Source organism: Ictalurus punctatus, chromosome 3 (assembly GCF_001660625.3).
Source record: "Ictalurus punctatus breed USDA103 chromosome 3, Coco_2.0, whole genome shotgun sequence".
In the NCBI taxonomy this organism is placed as follows: domain Eukaryota; kingdom Metazoa; phylum Chordata; class Actinopteri; order Siluriformes; family Ictaluridae; genus Ictalurus; species Ictalurus punctatus.
In genome coordinates this window covers 20,494,013-20,514,806 of record NC_030418.2, presented here as the reverse complement: position 1 = coordinate 20,514,806, position 20,794 = coordinate 20,494,013, and the positions used below count along the sequence as shown (strand labels likewise).

The following is a 20,794-nucleotide window of genomic DNA, read 5'->3' as shown; positions in this document are numbered from 1 at the left end:
TGTCGGCAGAAATATTTCCATCATCCATTTAATTAAGTTATACATGCCTTCCTCTCCCCGGCTGAAGCATAAGAAGCACCCTCTAGGCTAATTTTTTGTCATATGGCAAAGCACACTCTGAGTAACATTAGCTCTTGATCTGTAATGACTAAAAACTAATCTGTTTCGGCAAACATTTCCTTAGAATTCTCATTAGCTCTTCTGAATGTTTCTTTCTGATTGCATAATTTTACTGCAACATTCATTTCACACGCAATCTCTTGCTACAATTTTCGCTGACGCATAGTCAGTGCAGGGCCCTGAGCCGCTGTTTTCGCCCACTCATTGAAACGACCCTATGTTCTTCCCATTCCATAGTCAAGTCTTTTTCTTGCACGCTTCACAGTCTCGGCTCAAGAAACCCAGCCCACGCCGCTGGAATCTCAACCGTTCATCCACAGCTAAAGTAAGAGGATTCAGACTAGAATCAATTAACTCCCTCTCTTTTTCACACTGGGTTAAAACCTTTCCTGAGCTAACACATAAATGTGAAATAAACCTTATATCCCACATACCTTCTGTCATTTCATTCCGCAAGCACCACAATCTCACTCCCTTGAGGACGCTGCCCACTCTTTTTAGCTTTGTTTAAAGGATACAATAGTTACAATAAATCTCATGCATGTGCATCTAACACTGAACATAACACGACACAGATAACACCAAACATCCATTTCCATTTGGACTTTAGATTCCAAACCCATAGGACACTACTGTTGAAGACAGAAGGAAAAAACTATCAAATATCTTTACAGTTCACACAGGTACAACATTTAGTTCCCCACAAAATGTATAGATAATGAGCCAAGCATCCAAAAGCTATTGTGTAGAGTCTACTCTGTAGATGCTATACATTGTGTGGTGTTGCCCTTATACACATCATTACTTCAGAATATATACATATAATATACACCATTAAATTCACAATACATCCTGAAATTATGTAAACACTTTTACATAATTATAATATAATTATAATCACAGAAAATACCATGCTTAATGTATAGCATCATCCAAACTTAATCCCACTATTGTGTTGATAATTTCAGCCATGCAGCTCTCACAGTTATAATTTCACATAAATAGCTTATCCTGTGCATCACAGATGCAGTATCCATTGATATTCATAGACAAACATTGTCTTAAGTGAAGACATTGCAAATGAAGTAGTCGTTCCACAACAGCAATGAGCTTCAGGGTGGAATATGAAATAATCATAAATACTATGGCCAGACCCAAAATGTATGTGTTTATGTCCTGTCATATGCCTCTGTGTGCTCTGTAAAACTGGAACTCAGCCAAATAATCTCCTAATCCTCCACTTTTTGGATTTGCTCCCAGTCAGCAGATGGGTTATAAGTGGAAACAAAATCATTGTGCTTACATTTAGGGCTATGAATAGACTGGAAAATTAGGGGTGTAGAGAGAGGTCAAATCTGCAATCATGGCAGGATTTCCTTTTAAGTTTGTTCACAAGATGCAATCTGTTTAGTTTCACTATTTGTGGAAAAGTGCTAAGAATAGAAAAGACCCAGGAATTCATGAAACCCATTTTGTCCCACGCTTTTGGGTGAGGTTTCCTCAACTGCTTTTTTTTGTTTGTTGCCAATTTAATGTGGATTAAAACTGATTAATAGTGAGTGTTGTGATCCTTAAACTCGGGTCCTGGGATCTGAATGTGTCTGGGGTTATTACAAAGCTAGTTTTGGAGTTAATCCTCAAATGTACACAGGACTGGTTGGTCGTCTTTGATACAGAAAATGTGCATCTCATAACTGTTTATTCATACATGTGCAAATCATTATAATTAACACCTTTGTATACATGTTGCTCTTTTTAACTGCCCCAGCATGTCACTAACACATGGGTAATTCTTTGAACCCTCCTGAATACCCTTCCTCCCTGGCCTGGGCCCAATCACAGCTATGCTCTTTCACAATGAGCAGCTGCTTCCACCCATCTTGCTTTGAGCCTATCACAGCCTCTTAGCTGAAGCTCAACAGCAGATTGAAGCCTTATCCCAACTGCGCAAAGCTTTAAATCCGAGCTAAAATCCTGCTCTCATTGGCATTGTGGCTTTGCTGTGTAGAACCTGTAGACACTGTGCTGCCTCATGGCTTGGTTCAGAATCCCTCTAGTATGAGTGTATGACTGAAGAGTGTGAATCACTGTGGGTAGAGGTGTGCGTGGGACCATTTTAAAAATCCCACTTCTGCCCGCTTCTGAAGGACTTCTGACCAAACCTGCTCACTCCCATAGACACCCTTGACCAATCGCGCCCTCTCCTGCAGTTATTTTTTTGCACCTGGTCACAATTTTTTCTAATGAACTTATTTCTGATTCTGAAAATATAAACAAATTAGTAATTTAACCCACAACAACCTTGACCAGAATAAAGCAGTTACTAACCATGAATGAATGCAGTATATGTTGTTCAGCACAAGCACGTAGAACACTCCTATAATACATAAATATAGCATTTTTTTTGTCCCACACAATTCATATCTGGTAAAAACCACCTGCTCCCGCAACTTTTTGGTAGGGGTCCTTGGGGTCCCATGTGATCCCAGTCCCAATGCACACCTCTAACTGAGGCTAGAGACAGTTAACCTTAATTGCTATATCTATCATCCCTCCTAACACTTACCATCTTTCCGAACCAGGAGAGAGAGCTGGCCTCCCCTGGAGACAGTGGTGTGTCCAAAAGCTCCCTATACTCCCGGACGGGATACAGTGAAGGTGAAAGCCCTTATCTCCCCCAGGATATGGACCATTCACTGGGCATAGCGAGAGAAGAGGTATATAAGTGTATATGTGTCAATTCTCAGACAAGATTTACTACAAAATCTTATGTTTCTATGATCAACAACCGAGTGCACTAATGTCCCCATTTGTCTGGGAATCTGAGCTAAAACAATGATGGATTACACGTGTCAGTTCTGCACTCTATCCAGTCTGTTAATGATGTAGCTTTACAACACAAGCAGGATTAAGAATGCATTATACTACTCCTATTGCCTAAGAGCACCAAGCATTACTCAGTCTTATACTTTACTGTATGATCTGATCCTGCACATTTATTCCATTCTGTATGGATAATATGCTGCTGCTTGCATCATCAGATTGTTGCCAAGGAAAAAGAAGTGCTGGAATGGCAGAGAAAGTATGAGGACAGTCAACAGGAACTTGAAGAGATGAAGTAAGAGAGCACCACATTACTTGACCTGTATCCTTAAATAGCAAACAAAACTGTACTTCTAATAGAGCTTGTCCTTAATCGGTAGCATTGGGCTTGCTAGCTACATAATTACAGCACTGAGCTAACATTGCCTATAGCTAACATTTACTTTTACATTTATGGCACTTGGCAGATGCCCTTATCTAGATCAACTTACATTTTATCTCATTTGTACAACTGAGCAGTTGAGGGTTAAGGGCCTTGCTCAAGGGCCAAGCAGTGGCAGCTTGGCAGTGCTGAGATTTTCACCTTATGACCTTCCGATCTGTAGTCCAACATCTTAACCACTGAATTACCACTGCTAAGTATTTAGCTTTGCTAATGTTAACTCTTAACTTTTAATATTAACATATGCTGGACAAGTTAAAATCCTCTTAAAGTTAGGCAGAGCCTTATATCATTTAATTAAAACTAAGTGATAGCAAATTAGTTAACATTAGGCTAAGTATATTGTGTAAATAGTTAGGCAGGTTTGCTAGTAAGCTAGTTGACAATAGGCTATTAGCTGACATGTCACGTAATTTCAAACTGACTTGGACCAAGAGTTTCCTTATTCGGTAGGATGGATCAGCCCTCATGCTCCAGGAATGTTGGCTGTCATGATCACAAGAGGGAAGGAGGGAGACCATGTGACAGGGTGGGAATTGGCAATAACTAAATTGGGTGCAAATAGGATACATTTCTATTTTTACCTGGGTGCAAATAACCTCTGCCATAAAGGCTTACCTGTTCACTTTGACTGCTCTGTAGACTACATAGTGTTGCCAACTGCTACGGTAATCTTTTTATGACCAACACGTCAGCCTCAGTGCATCTGTCAATCTGTTTATCTCTCTCCAACCTTTTCTCAAAGCTCAGGCCCATGTGAGAAGCCAATTAAAAAGGCCTAGATGTGTGGCAGAGACAGGGAAGGGACATAAAGAAATGAGGGAAGACTATACTGCTGATTATGGCCCATCAGAGCATGACAGACACTCACCTGCCACTTTAATAGGAACCTGCTCATTCAGCGCATTCATGCTATTATCCAATCAGCCAATCATGTGGCTGCTGCACTATGCATAAAATCATGCAGATACACGTCAAGAGCTTTAGTTAATGTTCACATCAAAATTTGTTCTCACTGACTTTGACCATAGCACGGTTGTTGGTGCCAGACGGGCTGGTTTGAGTATTTCAGAAATGGCTGATCTCCTAGGATTTTTATGCACAACTGAGTTTACACAGAATTGTGTGGAAGAAACTCTCAAGTGAGCAGCAGTTCAGCCTTGAGGAGAGAGGACAGAGGAGAATGACCAGACTGGATCCAACTGACAGGAATTCTACAGTAACTCAACTAACCAATCTTTACAACCATGGTTAGTAGAAAATCATCTCGGAACACACAACATACAAACAGCAGAAGACCACTCACCAGGTTTCCCTCCTGTCAGCCAAGAACAGGGCACAGTCTCAACAAAACTGGACAGTTGAAGATTGGAATTTCAATTTTTAACTTTACTGAATCTCTTGACCTGTACCTGTAGTATTGTATGCGTTGTGATGCCAGCACATGATTGGCTGATTGGATAATTGCAAGTGGCTGGTGTAGGCAGACATGAAGTTGAACTATTGTGTCCAAAATCACATCATTAATATGCACTACACTGAGTAATATTTCTAATGTATAACACTGGATCTAACAGACCTGATAGTATTAAATGAGACTGGACAATAATGGCATATAGCACACACATATAGTAACAGTAAAAGATAAAACATTGTATTGTAACACAGAAAAATACTAAGAGATTTTTTATTTATTTATAACTTTTTTTCTGGCCCAGGCATGTGCTGGAGGCTGAAAGGGAGGGGGAATAAAGACAGCAGCTTACTTGATTAGACTGATTGGTCTTAGCATAAGGAAGACCTAGAAAGCATTGCAAATCCATCTGCTTATGTGCTGGCAACCTGCTTTTCCCAAAATAAGCTGCCCCTTGGGCTTTTGGCAACAAACAGTAGCCTTCCAAGCACTGCCTTTAGTAGGGGAACTTCAGGAAAAATGGCACAGCCAGCCATCACTAGAAAGCACAGATAAAAATGTGAGAAACAGCACAAGCATAGAAAAACATTCCGATCTAGCTCGGTAATTGTGTACTATGAATTGTGTGTATGTATGTGTATATATATAAATAAATATATATATATATATATATATATATATATATATATATATATATATATATATATATATATATATATATATATTAGTCCAAATCAATTCAAATTTATTTCCTCCTTTGTCTGCAGGAGAATAGTTACAGAGTATGAGAAAACCATTGCACAAATGATTGGTGAGTATTAAGTGTCTGCAATACACCTGAATGTCTTTGGTTCATTATGTCTGTATAGCAGCTCTACTGTTATTTTCTTTTACAGATATTATTCACAACAAGACCGAATAGCAGACACTAATCTCTGAGTCATAAACATATTTACAGATACACATACCACTTAATCTGATTGATCTTGGGGATTGGGGGGTTGTGGATCATTTCCAAGCACTGGCTCTCTTACCCTTCACTCCTCAACTTTTGCTCTTGTCTAATTGTCTTTTACAACATTAAATTTTAATGCTATTTTTCTATCCTTCCCCTATATTTTAGTCTTTAATGTTAGATATATATTTGTGCTGTGATATATAATAGCTTGTTCATACACTCTTGCTCACACATTTGTTTGAGTTGTCAGCCCCAGCAGTAACAGTCTATTTCTCACTCAGTTCAGCTTTACTTTTCTCCCCTTTTTCCACACCAAGTCTCTTTCTTGCTTATTCGTTTTGCTTATGTTATTTAATTATTTCACCACTCACAGACTTTCTTTGATGTAAATCTGTGCTTTTGGGTTATTTTATCTTGTGACACCTCAGTGGAAGGAAGAGGATTTCTTTTTATATCTCTAACACACTTTCTCCCACATATCACTCCCAGCTGGCTTGTTTTAACACAATCCCTTCTTTCTGTTTGCCTCCCTCCTTTGCCCATAAATACCTGATAAACCAATCAGGCATGCCTGGTAAGTAACAAAAGGACTCTTCTTTTTGCCTGTTTGTTTGGCGCCCAAATACATCTGGTAGATCGGGCAAGGTGGAGTCTCTCCATGCTTGTCTCCTTATGTGTTTACATCTCTCTCTCTCCCCCCCCCCCCCCATTTCTGAATGTTTAGCTGTTTGTGATTTCAAATCCAGGGCATACTACTCACATTTCCAGTCCAGACATGTTAAGGAAACATAAAACATAAGGACCATACTTGACATGTGCAATTTTGGATGTTTCATATTCTTCCTGTCTCTCACGAAACTTAGAAGTGGTCCATAATTCTTGTGATATCATAGAGTCAGAAGTATTTCTGAAAGAGTCTCTTGTGTAAAGGGAAGTCAAATGATCCTCTGTGGTGGTCTCATCTGTCTCCCTGTGTCTCTTTGGTTGCCCATCATTTATTGTGTGTCTCGTCTGCATGCTTCACAGGGGAAATGCGGTTCAACAGAATGTCATCAAATATTAGTGATCATCATTAATGATCCAATGCATATCATATTTTCCAATTCTGAATCCATTTATAGTGTCTCTATTGCTGGCCTTCCGTTTGTCTACTCAGTGGGGATTTGACTGTGTGGAATTGAGTGTGACTGTGTGTGTGATAATTAATTATTTATGACATTTAGCAGTACTTTTTCACATCATTGTCAGTATTATGACATTAAAGCAGGGTTGGCAGCGGTCTCATCTGTGTGTGTGTGTGTGTGTGTGTGTGTGTGTGTGTGTGTGTGTGTGTGTGTGTGTGTGTGTGTGCGCGTGCGTATGTACGTATCTTAGAGGATGAGCAGAGGGAGAAGTCTCTGTCCCATCACACCATCCAACAGCTCATTCTGGAAAAGGACCAGGCACTGGCTGATCTCAACTCAGTGGAGAAGTCTCTGGCTGATCTGTTCCGCCGCTATGAGAAAATGAAAGATGTTCTAGAAGGTTTCCGTAAGGTGAAGTCAAAAGTCTGCTGATAAATACATACTTAGACCCTTATTCAAACATTCCCTGTTTACTATATAGACTGTTTTATAGCACATTATAGGGCAGCAGTAAATGAGAAACCAAAGTGAAATCAGACTTAATAGTGAGTGCTCAGGAAACACACAATCGTAACCCACTGTTAGATAAACAATTTGAATGTTACAAATTACCTAGCAAACTAAAAACACAAAATTAAGTACACCACTAATGAATTACTTTTGGTTTTAGTTGTCGTTAAAAAAGCATATTTTAATAACATTTATAAACAAAAGTGTAGAAATAAAAAAAAGTTTTTATTTATTTTTGTGCTAATTTAAGTAATTCATGTAGAGATAGGTCTTCCAGTAGTATGCCGGATTTGCTGCGCACTATGTGTAATTATTAGTTATTACTAATATAAAATTTAGTTAAAAACAAGAACAAAAGGAAAAAAAAGGGGGGAAAAAAGGAAAAGCGAAGAAAATCCACGACTCCAGTATCTTGATACAAGGGCAAAAACACCCTTTTCTGTCTTCTATTACTGTCACCTTTCTTGCAAACTGGTTTTATATGGTGTTATAGATGTAGAATTTTTTTTTTTCATCACACATCAGTATACAGTTCAGTATATAGCCTCCTTCATCCAATTCATACAATGGACTAAATTATTTGACCTGTAACAGATAAAAACAAACAATTCAGCTGATACATCATCACAGACATCACTTAACATATATTTAACAGAATGTCTAAAAAAAATTGAATTCAATATTAAAGACTTACTAAATTAACTGCTGTCAGAGCCCAGAGGAATTAGAAAATAAAAATGCACACACATGTGAGTGATCTCCCACAAGGGCACAAGAGGACAGAAAATGTATTTCTTCTAAGTGCTGTGCATCAGCATTTTATTTATTCCACTGAAATATTGTGAAATCAGATCATACTGTATATCATTACATACATGGCACCGCACTGGGCAGGGCAGACAGTGCAGCTCTGATATATCACATAACCACACTTCTAAATAATATGTTTGTTCTTACTCGACTCATTTTTTTTCAATTATGCTCCTGCTAACACCCAACATGCTAAGACCATAATCTCGTGTGAGCTTTAATGGTTTGAAAAAATTCTATTTTCATTATAGAATGAGGATGTACTGAAGAAATGTGCACAGGAGTATCTGTCTCGAGTGCGCAAAGAGGAGCAGCGCTACCAGGCCCTGAAAATCCATGCCGAGGAGAAACTGGATAAGTAAGTGCGCTGCAGTGAGAAGTTATAAATGCTTTATTGCAGCATTATTTTGATTTGTCTTGTCTACTGCTGCCTAATGCATGCACCTAATGGCTGTTAGTGAGTAAATGAGTTCTGTGGAAATAAAATCTGAATGTAATGTGCAGTGGCAGTGCCTGACTATTGAGCGCTTTGTGGCATCCTGCAGGGCGAATGCAGAAATTGCTCAAGTGCGTGCCAAATCTAAGCAGGAGCAGGCAGCGTACCAGGCCGGTCTGAGGAAAGAACAGATGAAGGTGGATTCCCTGGAGCGTACACTGGATCAGAAGGTTTGTCTTCACTGCCATACATGTCTACCCAGCGTTTTTAATAAGACAAATACACAGGGTCATATTAGCATACACTTAATTAATTCACTGCAACATAAAATAAAATATGAAGTAATTATTTGACACAATATGTTTGATTTTTTTTTTTCACAGAACAAAGAGATTGAAGAATTGACCAAGATCTGTGATGAGCTGATTGCTAAAATGGGGAAGAGCTAGCTGACTGTCACATGATCCTTGTCCACATAGGACAATATATGAACTGAGAGTTGTAAAAAACCATTGTCCTATTGACTGCTGGACAGAACCACAAACTGTCCCCAAAATCTTAAACACTACTGACACTCTTCAAGAAATGGGGCTCCTGTTGACGAGGAGGACACTCTGGTCACTCTATCACACCACTGTAACTACTTACCGAGCATTTTGATGTTTTGATGTACACCAATTTACCTGTAATAGGGGTCTTGTGGCTATGTTCGAGATGTATTCCCCATCAGTACAGAAATTTTATGAGAGTGTGTGTATGTCTGAAAGAGAGAGAGAATGAGAGAGAGAGAGAGAAAGAGAGAGAGTGAGGATGAGTTTAACTGCTATGATGCCATGACAGCCACTGATGGAGCTGACTGTTAAGTTAATTTCTGTGGTAACCTCTTTGAACTTGAAATCACAAGTGAGAAGAAAGACATGTCTATATATATATGATTATGAAACGATTATGAATATGCATGTGTTAATTTCATTTGTTTTTGTGAATATGAGCTGAATATAGCATAGGAACACGAATGCAGGTTTTGATACGGTTTAATCAGCTTCCTCATGTATCTTTGTAGATACTCCCTAGTTTTGTTGCCTCTTAGCAAAACCGATGTGCAATTGTATTTTTTCGAATTTCATTTTAATATGTTAGTAAGCATTTTAATATGTTAATAATGTCCTCTGTCTCTGGTACTAAAATAGCTCAATTCATTTGAATAGGATTGTCTCAGTCCTGCTCTGGTTGATGTGACACAGTAGATGTTCCCTTAAAAAGGAGCTCTACTTGGCTACACAGCACCTGCTTACAAAGTGCAATAAAAGAAGGCAATAAACTCTGCTGCCTCTTTGTTTGATCCTACACAAGCCACTCTACATTCGAGTTAAAACAATGAAATGCTATAACATAATATTACCCTGAGAATGAAAACAGCCTATATGTACTTGTTATGCATGTATTAATGGTTTGAGCATTTGAGTGGCTTGGATCATTTTGGCACCTTTTACTTGAGCTTATTTGGGCACCCATTTGGAAAAGAAAAACAAACTCTCAGTTCATCACAGTACTACAAAACTATGCTCAACTGACTGCTGAGTATGATGGGAAAGTGAAAGATTTAAAATTATGGCTCACTATTTCGGTGAGACTTGTCTCAGCAGACAAGCTGGTAATCTGGCTCTGCTCAGTACTGGTGAGGTATTAGCTCTCTGTCTTAGACTTCAAGGTTTAGATGAGAACAACCCGCTTATCAATCTGGTTGGACCAAGAGCAACATGAGTGCTGTCCGATGTTACCTGTTGTTTGGTGTTTTCCTTCTCCTCTGCTGTGTTCACAGTAAGTATCTCTCTTCCTGTTCTGTACTCTTTCCATTTCTCCACCACATTTATTTTATCTTTAAAGGAACACCAAAGCGAGCACTTCTATCTCATAATCTTTTCTGTCTAGACCTCCATCTGTTGTTTTCCCCTCATGTGTACTGTCAGTTTTACGTCTAGCCAGCTTCCTTGATAAAGTCCATTAAGTGCCTCTCATAGAATGTTACTCTGTTTGATAAGATTGTCTTTTGTTCCTGTTTTCTTCATTTGGACAAAGTGTTAATGGACTAATGGCAAGAGACAAACCACTCCTTTAAAAAGAATGAGACCAAAGTGAGTCGCAAAAAAGCTCAGTGCTGTCTGGCTAATGCAAAAAACAAACAAACAAACACATTTTATTGATCGCTCCAAATGGAGAACGTATTTATCTAGTTCAGACATGTTAAGTCAATTTGCAGTGCATGGTGCGATAACTGTCAGTTTTACCAGCTGCCATGAGGATATTGATTCTCTCAATCTTAGATTTATAATAGATTTATGTAATCAAGGAAAGGTTTTTCAGGTTTTGTTTGTGTTCAAGTAGTTAAGGTGACTGACTTGTGTGCAGTAAGTGCTTTAATTTGATTTAAGCATCAAGGGTGATAACGATTCATGAAGAGGCCTTGGCAGTATTCAGGTGATTAAGGTTGGTTCTCTGAGTAAATTTCCTTTTAGCTCTTCTTCCAATATGAATCCATCCCCACTGGAGGCTCTAACACTCTGCAATGTGGACTCCATGTATAGCATATTAACATCGTCTTTGGGGAAATTTGTTACATTTCCTGCGCAATGATAACTTTGAGCTGAACTATGGGCAGTTGTTTTATAAACTACAGCTATATGATGGTTGATTACTGGAGGATATATCATTAATAAAGCTGGTGGGAGCACAAAAGATCACATTTAATTTGAAAAAGATTTGTATTCGTTTGGAAACTTGCTACCTGTATGATAATTCAGCAGGATTAGAGTTTGCTGTAGGCCTTACTCCTGCAATATTGATGACATCTCTTCAAGGTTTGGATAACCTTTGGGGATTGCATATAGATGAGATGAACAGGAAAGTGAGTGAGGGTTGTCTTAGATTACAGTTATGATGGGTTGTGTGTGTCTGCACCTTATGCCTTGGATTTCAAATAGTGCTTGTGTGGGAAAACACATCTGGGATTTAAGTTGTTACTGAATACATTTCTATGATGTTTACTAATGGTTGTCTTAATAAATTACTATAGTTGCTGTGATGGTTAAGCAAACACTACTACTAATAATAATAATAGTGCTCAGTGTAATTCTTTTCCCACCTATTGAATTTTAAATCAATTCTAGACTTAGTCCTTAAGTAAGGATAAGAAAGGGATGCATAGTAGATTAATAAAGCATGCAATGCGTGTCTTGTCTGTCTGATTAGGTGAGGCACTGCACTGTTACACCTGCATTGGGTCAACAGATGAGGACTGCAATCGCCAGGGATCCAAATCGTGTCCAATTTACTCAGACGCATGTGCTATTATTAAAGGAGATGGCAGTAAGTTTTACACTTGATTTTAAATGTGATTGATTTCTTGTTAAGTGTGCAAACAGTATTGTCATCTTTTAGAGAGGCAAATGTTTAATTTGTCTCAATTAACACTGGAGAAGATTTTGAAAAGATGCACTATGTGTGTGTGTGTGTGTGTGTGTGTGTGAGAGAGAGAGAGAGAGAGAGAGAGAGAGAGTGTAAGTGTGAGTGAGAGAGCGAGAGGTGGCTGCTCTATCCACTAAACCACATTAAAACATAAGTAATTATACTCATTTGTATGTTGCTTTGGAGAAAAGCGTCTGCTAAATGAATAAATGTACATGTAAATTGTATTGCTTATATTTTGACACTGAATTTATCTGTTCTAATCTTTTCTAACAGGCGGTGTGCTGAAGTCATGTTCCTACAAATCCTTCTGCAGTCAAGCTAACAGCAAAGGTGACAGAGTTGCAGGGGTGAAGGTTCACTGCTGCTACTCAGATGACTGTAACGTAATGGGACATGGCACCCGACTCAGCAGAGGGTTTAGCTATCTCTTAGTCCTTCTGCCACTGTTTTGGCTTCTATTGTCAAGCTAAAATTGCCAGCACGAGCTTAAATGTGCTTTGTACAGGGGAAGTCACATAATGAATGCAATAGCCATTAAGTGTAATAATGTCTCTGGTCATGCCTATTAAACGGAATAATAATACCACACAAATGGACTCTTCATGCAGATGCCATATTTATATTTATATTTAGTTGTTTTATATAAAATAGTAAAACAACACAGTCATTTTTTTCCAACAACAAAAAATAAAACACTATTGAATTAGAGACACATGGTGCTACAGAATATGTTTAATTCAAACGCTAAGTAGGCAACGGTAAACAAGTAAATAAATAAAGTAATAAAATAAAAGTATAAATAAATCAAATCTTTGAAGATCAGAAAATCTTTGAAGACTTAGGATAATATACTCTATATAATACACATTAAATTGTCCACTGGCAAAGCAACCAATGCATTGATTCTTTGGAAGTTAAAGAGATAAAATCCCAGCATTTCCAAGCTACCACTGTCTGACCCTCTGCTTTGATCCCAGTTTCCTAGCTGCCATATTTAAAGGAAAGAATTTCTTTGTACCATGCATTTGTATGTATAAAGGCTGCTGTTTTATTTTTTCAGCACATCCCTTCTGTATATATAGCATTTAGCAAGAGAGTGGGGTATTTAAAACATTGATGTTTTGCCACTAAAATATTCGTTATGTGTCTCACTGTACACCTATTTTAGGGTTTTTTGCTTCCATGTTTTTACATGTTTCACTGTTTGCAGATATGCTCTAGATATCAATCTTATGCAAATCTGATTTTGCTTTGAGCTTTGAGTGAATGCGTGAGTTGTTGAAGATACTTAAGTAAAGGCACAAACCTTAAAGAAGATCTATTATTCTTTAAGGTAGACCTACTCATTAGATTCTGGCATTAACACAACAGACTTTCACAACAGTCTCATTTTGCTTCTGAGTGTTATTTATGGCATTAACACTAGGGGTCAGTATAAATTCACAAATGTTGTGGTTATTGTGTAGTGATAGCGTGACGTTTTACAGGATCTGCTGCTACTCTGTAAAGGAACAGCTATTATTCTGAACTTTCAAATGGCAGGTCTTAGCTGGGTAGTTTAACACATGTTCCAATAACAGCAGTAAAAATATCAATTGTATTATTATATCAATGGTATTATTAGCACAGCATTGACGGTCACAGGCTGTACAGTAGCCGCGACTTTTATTCAGTGTATTTTGTGGAGCTTGAAATTAGGGCAGTATACAACCATTTGTAAAACAGGTATTTTGCTTTGTTTTTGAGGCCTGCAAGCTTCTTAGATACCTTTTTAAACAGTAGACTACATGCAGTATACTATCTAGTACTATTAAACAGAGCATGGCTCACTTTTCATAATAAAATACATTAGAATTTGATACATTAATCTGCAATATAAAACAATATTTATTTTTAAATGTTAAGAATTATGTAAGAAAAAAAAACACTATTGTAAAAAATAAAAGTGGTTCTACAAAATGATAAAACACAAATATGTTCTGGGTCACGGTCATGAACTGGTGGATCAGCCTAAGCACTCGAAAAAGACTGGAGCAGAACCGATCGAAGGAAAAAAAAACTGACCATAGTTCAGTAACTCTTCAGTTTTTTGTTTTTGATGACCTATTACGGCTTCTGTAGCAGATACTCAGCTGAGGCTTGGTGCCGTGAAATGTGTGCATATATTTAAATATTTTACCTGTAGACAACTCACTGATCTAATTAGTGAAGGGACAACTTGGATAAATTGATAAGGAAAAGAGAATGTTTAAAGTCAGTTGTATTAGTTGATCAGAATGGAAGAAGGATGCATTTATTCAAAAAAGTGCAAAAGTTCAAAACAGACCTGTCCAGAATCCATAGCACTAATTAAAAGTGGTAACATGAAGCACTAATAAAAAAACAAACAGAATTCAAAAATTCAGAAATGAATTCAAATTGATGTGTCTTCTTAATACATAGCTAGTAACTAATCATTAATAGTTAAGAATTAAATGGTTACTGTTGTCAACATTTAATCAGGTTAGTTGCTTAACTGGACCTTTGTAAGCAAGGAATTTTATGCAGCTGGTCCTTCAGAAATTTTAGTTGAATACCTGTACTGTTTTTACGTACCTGTACTGTAATACCTGTTCTTAAAGATCCTCACATGGGTAGTTTGCCCCAGGCCATACTCCCCTTATCAGATGGCTATTCAAGCTCTAGTTTTTACAAAATGCAATATTTATCATGTCACTACATTATTAGTAATTGCCCATCTACAACACTGACATGAAATAGAGGCACATTTAAAAAATATATATATTTTCCCCAATAAACATTTTTATATGCTTTCTGCCCCTGAAAGAAAAAGACTCATTCCTTTGGTCAGGGCTCTGACATTATTTTTTTTCGTGGCATTTCTCCTCCTTAAGCCTGTATTCCTCTACTCTTCCCTGCGGTGAGCCTTGCGGCTCTCTCCTTTGACAGGCAGGTGTGATAGTGTGAGTAGACTGCCCTGGAGGGGGATAGAGACTGACCCCAAACTGTGACGCTCCAGGCCAAAGAGTCTGAGTGCTCTGCTTGCCAATGTCAGAGCTCATCAGCTTTATTTGCAGCTCACATGCATTAAGACGTGAGGACATGGTGCATGACTGCTGGGTGTTTTCACTAAAGAAGTTTAACTTCAAAGACAAATGTACACTTCATTATTAGAGGATATTAGGTCACAGGATTGTTGTATACTTGCGTAAAAGTAGTAATACCATTCTAGAAAAGTTAAGAGTTAAAAGAAAAGTAAAAGTTAAAAGAAACCCAGAAGAACAATAATTAATTATGGACCATTTTAGCCCTTAATATCTGCCAAAGTTATACTTATTTCAGCTGTACTTGTAGGTTTTTTTTGTTGTTGTTGTTTTTTTCAGTTTATCCCTGTTCTTTTAATTGGCACAAAGAAGATGACGCATAATTAGACTTGAGACTGAGGGCACCGTGGCTAAGTGGTTAGAATGTTTGCCTCACACCTCTGGGGTTGGGGGTTCGAGTCCTGCCTCCAGCCTGTGTTTGCCTGCTCTCCCTGAGCTTTGGGGGGTTTCCTCCGGGTACTCCGGTTTCCTCCCCCAGTTCAAAGATGTGCATTGTATGTTGATTGGCATTTCCAAATAGCCTGTACAGTGTGTGTGCCCAGCGATGGATTGGTACCCTGTCCGGGGTGCCCCCTGCCTTGTGTCCTGATTTCCCTACGATAGGCTCCAGGCTCCCTGTGTAGGGTAAGCTGTATGGAAAATTGACTGATATAAACTATTCATTTCATTTGTCTATCTGGAGATGGCTGTCAAGTAAAAATGCATTATTATTAGGAATATCATGTTTTATTCATCCTTTGGTTAACTGATGGTCATACAGTTTTGTTATAATAATTGGGTACAGATTCAAAACATACTGAGTGTGTGCTTCAGACATGATTATTTAATATTTTTGGTTATGGTCCTGCAGCAGTTCGACAATGTTATACTGTACATAACATTAACTAAATAGGGGAAATTTTGAATTAGCTGACTGATTCTAAATGAATTTTTGCTCAATGAGACTGAAGTTAACAACTACTGTATTGCCTTAGCACATCTCAGTCCACTGTACTAGTAGTAGTAGCTGACAATAGCCAGCTTATTTATTAAAGTGCCCCTATTATGCTTTTTCAGATATTACTGTTCATGTAGTTTGTTATAGAGCTGTTTGTGATTGTACAAAATCTGCAAATTTTCAAAAATCAAAGTGTGCGACAAATGAGGTTATTGTTTCCCAAAAGAAAGAACCAATTTTGAACACCTGAAACGAGTCATCAGAAATTCCAAACTTACTTCCTGCACAAACTTACATAGGTTTGTAACAAAAAAACCCTCCTCTGGTCTTCATTGGCTGCTCGCGAACAACATATATTTTGACCCGCCTTTGTTGTTGCGCTAGTATCTGAAACACGAGCTGTGAAGGCAGGGAAAGGTTGCGAGGAGCAGCACCTCATTTGCATTTAAAAAGACATACATGAAAACAGTGTGTTTTTAGTCCCACCTAAAAAGGGGGCATTTACAGCATGGTATAATAAATGATCTGTGGGGTATTTTGTGCTGAAACGTCAAAGACACATTCTGGGGACACCTGAGACTTATATTACATCTTGTAAAAAGGGGCATAATAGGTCCTCTTAAAGCAAGCCAGCAAGCAAACAAACAAACAACATTGATCCACAATGCCTTAACCAGTGATGTAAAGCTTAAGCATATTTTGTCATCTTTGAAATCTAACTGGACGTTGATTGATGGGCTAAGAAGTAAAAATATTCCTACATACGTAACTATGTATTGCATTGTTATTATACACCACAAGGTGCACAGTGTCTTACTTGGAGATTTCTTTTTGCCCGGAGTGGTAAAAACAGTGGAGGTGGAGGCCTGTCCAAATAAATTGGAAAAATTCCTGGCAGTTTTATGTGAATTATGAAGTTTACAGAAACATTTTATTATCACAAAGTACAACACTGGTTCAACTTTGCAGGGGAAGTGATTTCATATAAAAATAAAAATAATGTTACCATTTGCCATGAATGCCAAGTATAAAGGTCATAATCACAATGGCCATCACCTAGGAAGAAATTTCTCATTTGATCATCCTTAGGTATGTGCTCAGACCTAATCCTTTCCTTCCTAAGGGCATTATTACAGTAAATTATATCTTCCTTCCACAGACCCTTGAGCTGTATGCCCTTTACAGGCTAGAGACATGGCTGCAGTTATTTTGATCCTGTAAAGTTTGCATATGTTTTGTTCCACGTGTGTAATCTTTGTGGTTTTAGGTCTTGCAAATGACATTTTGAAGGCATTGCGCAAGAGGTGTTAATCACTTGATTTTTTTTCTGTATCATTTATTTATTTATTTATTTATTTTACAAATGAATACAAGGAAGATGTATGCATGTACAGTATGTGCTATTTTTTAGATTACAATTATTACTTGATTTACAATGTTTTAGGATATTAGCACAGTCGTGTAAATAACTACACGTTTAAATGTGTAGTGTGCTGTGCAAGTGGCATTTGTTGATGTCTTCCAAATGAGACAGTGTTATTTTGTTGCCAAGCAAATACTGTCCAAAAAGCTATCTACCTAGCAATGGCAGTGAGCTTTGGCAAAGTGGCAAAGGAGCATTAAAATGAGCATTACTGCCCACTGCATTTATTTTGGTCTTAACCAAAACATGTTAATATGTTTGTGTATACACAGCAAAATCCCCAGTGTTGATTTAACACCCAGAGTGTTGAATTTACACCCTACAGTGTTTATATAAGTCCATTTGGACACAAATGAACACTCTGGGTGTTAAATCAACATTAGGGATTTTCCTGTGTAGGTTTGGGCTTCAGTAAATTGAATTTGGTTCCTCATTACTTTGTGCTTCATAGTGATGCGCCATTCACAAATGAGTGGACTTTTTAAGCAGGCTCATTTAGAAGAAGATTGGAAAAATTGACAAGATCTTACAGATATTACTTTAATGCCAGTAGCTGGATTGGCAACCTAGCTGTGAATGTTTGTATGAATGTGTGCATGTGTGTGTGCATGGTGCCTTGTATTGGACTGGCATCCCATGTAGGGTGTATTCCCACTTCACTTGTGTCAATCAGAAAGAACACTAAGGTTTTATCGAACAATTTATTGCTTCTATGAAGACACAGAAAATGATCTTTTTTCATTTTATAGTTCTCTTTAATTTAATCAGTTTTGGCTGTATAGTTACAAATACTAGACCACATCTGCCCGGCTACCTAGACAGCTGTGATCCGAAAAAGTGTAGTGGGTGTGGAATGCAGCACTATATTGTAGACACCTAATGCATATAGTATCCTGTGCTTCAAAAACTTTTTTTTCAGTGCTTATCCTAGCAACATTGAACTTAATGTACTGTATATAATATCTGGCAAGAATGCAAGAGTAAAAAATGCAGAAGAATCATGGTATACATTTGATCAATGCTTTCATTTGCTGCTACATCCACTGCAGTTGCAATGTACTGGGAGTTGTGCATTGACCAGAAGCACCAATTAGGACAACGCATTAAAATGGCATGCAATCAAACAAGCCAAATATCCAGATTAGGGCCATGTACTGTAGTGAGCCACATCAAATGCCCTCTGTCTCCAACAAGAGAACAAAAGTGTAAGAGTGGAGCAGAGGAAATGATACAATGGCTGTGTTTACGAGTCTGAGAGGCTGACTGGCTGGCCAGGGTCAGGCTGTGGTCATCGGTTCTGGAGTCTCAGTTACTGAGGTCTTTTTGAAAAAGATTCATGAAGCAGAATTAAAGTGAACTACCTCTGAGGATGCAGAGTTTTGCAACAAGTGGAAGGGGGTAAGCACAGAGTGGAAAGAAAGTGATAAGGATTAGTGAGAAGAATGAGGAGTGGTGGGGGTTTGGCAAGGATGCAAGGTGAGTTGTACATAATTAGAGTGGTCCCCCGCCTCCGTTATTTTGAAATGTGACAAAATGGTCCTATGGTGCTGTTTTACTGGCAAACGTTGAAAGCACAGCAGTTTAATCCATGACCAGAATACCTTCTGCCTTCCTGTGGATTTCTTTTGCTCGCGTGCAAAATTATATGTCAATACTGCAACCCCAATTCCAAAAAAGTTGGAAAGCTGTGTAAAATGTAGATAAAAATAGAATGCAATGATTTGAAAATCTCATAAGCTCATATGTTATTGACAATAGAATATTGAAAACATTTCAGATGTTTAAACTGAGGAAATTTACCATTTTAAGAAATAAATAAGGTCATTTTGTAAAAATGTTAAGGCGGGGACAACAAAAGGCTGGAAAAGAAGTGTTACTAAAATGAAACAGCTGGAGGAACATTTAGCTAATTAGGTTAGTTAACTGGCAACAGGTCAGTAACATGATTGGGTATAATAAGTATATCTTAGAGAGGCAGAGTCTCTCAGAAATAAATATGGGATGGAATCTGGATGGAAGTAAATGTTGCTCTAAAACCTGTATATACCTTTCAGCATTGATGGTGCTTTCTAGATGTGCAAGCCTATGCCTATGTTCATTCCATAGGCACTAATGCACTCCCATACCATCAGAGATGCAGACTTTTGAACAAAGGGCTGATATAAAAGCCGGACGGTCCCTCTCCTCTTTAGTCATCTTTAGTTTAGAGGACGCGGAGTCTGTGGTGTCCAAAAAGAATTTCAAATTTTGGTTCGTCTGACCACAGAACAGTTTTCAACTTTGTCTCAGTCCATTTTAAATGAGCTTTCGCCAAGAGTAGATGCCGGTGTTTCTTAATGTTCACATATAGCTTATTCTTTGTATGATGGAGCTTTAACCAGCATTTGTGGCTGGCACGGTGAACTGTGTTCATAGACATTGAGTTATGGAGGTGTATCTGAGCCCATGCAGAGATTTCCATTGCAGAATCATGCATGTTTTTAATTCAGTGCCAACTGAGGGCCCGAAGATCACTGGCATGCAATATTGATTTTCACCCTTGTCCCTTGCTCACAGAAATTTCTCCAGATTTTCGGAATCTTTTGTTGATTTTATGTACTGTAGATGATGAGATCTTCATAGTCTTCACAATTTTACATTGAGGAACATTATTCTGAAATTGTTCCACAAATTGTAGATGCAGTTTATCGCAGGTTGGTGAACTTCTGCCCATCTTTACAGTTTATTTATTCTCCATGACAGTGTGAAGCCACCATTGAATCTAAGACATTATAATAGGAGGCTTATCATCTTTAATGGAGTAAGAGTGATGCGGAGTACACATTTTTTGTTTGTTTGTTTGTTTGTTTGTTTAATGTCCTGTAATTTTCCATTTCTATGCATTGATTTTTTTCTGCCGGACAAATTATACTGTGTTTGCTCTGACAACTGCTTAAGCTGTTTCTTCAGGTTTCTTCTGTATTGTTGTAGCAAATGGTAAAAATTGCAAATGCTAAGACTAAACTGTAAATATTGGTACCTCTGCTGTATTGATTCTCAGATGGTATACTAGCAAATCCATTGGTAGTATACACATAAACCTACACACACTACACATATTAACACATGTACAAAGTGCAAAAACAATACAGAAGGTATCTTTCTGGAACAACATGATACATTGAGCAGATTCAGTTCCTACAGATACTGCATGCACAGTACACCACAGGCTAAAAAAATAATGCT

The 20,794-nt window shown here is 37.9% G+C and overlaps 2 protein-coding genes across 7 annotated transcripts in view; both read left to right on the top strand.

Annotated features, from left to right (window-relative positions):
- The window catches only part of tacc2 (transforming, acidic coiled-coil containing protein 2), a 46,574-nt gene extending 36,616 nt beyond the window's left edge, over window positions 1–9,958 (top strand). For 3 of the 6 annotated variants that reach the window (XM_053679734.1, XM_053679733.1, XM_053679731.1), the window contains 7 exons: window positions 2,703–2,837; window positions 3,162–3,238; window positions 5,567–5,610; window positions 7,132–7,292; window positions 8,453–8,559; window positions 8,747–8,867; window positions 9,021–9,958. In XM_053679734.1, coding sequence (XP_053535709.1) covers window positions 2,703–2,837; window positions 3,162–3,238; window positions 5,567–5,610; window positions 7,132–7,292; window positions 8,453–8,559; window positions 8,747–8,867; window positions 9,021–9,086 — 711 coding nt within the window. In that variant the 3' untranslated portion in view covers window positions 9,087–9,958. The other 3 variants (XM_053679732.1, XM_053679730.1, XM_053679735.1) reach the window with 2 other exon arrangements.
- A 290-nt stretch (window positions 9,959–10,248) lies between these two features.
- ly6pge (lymphocyte antigen 6 family member pge) lies at window positions 10,249–13,904 on the top strand. The gene is made up of 3 exons (XM_053679044.1): window positions 10,249–10,315; window positions 11,887–12,003; window positions 12,379–13,904. Exons 1-3 carry the CDS (start codon window positions 10,249–10,251, stop codon window positions 12,573–12,575), a joined length of 381 nt encoding a protein of 126 aa, XP_053535019.1. The 3' UTR covers window positions 12,576–13,904.
- The last annotated feature ends 6,890 nt before the right edge of the window (window positions 13,905–20,794 follow it).

Coding starts and splice junctions, on each gene's coding strand:
- ly6pge (XM_053679044.1), top strand. CDS start 10,249: ATGGCTCACTATTTCGGTGAGACTTGTCTCAGCAGACAAGCTGGTAAT. Junction 10,316..11,886: donor TCTGGCTCTGCTCAGTACTG/GTGAGGTATTAG, acceptor CTGTCTGATTAG/GTGAGGCACTGCACTGTTAC. Junction 12,004..12,378: donor TATTATTAAAGGAGATGGCA/GTAAGTTTTACA, acceptor CTTTTCTAACAG/GCGGTGTGCTGAAGTCATGT.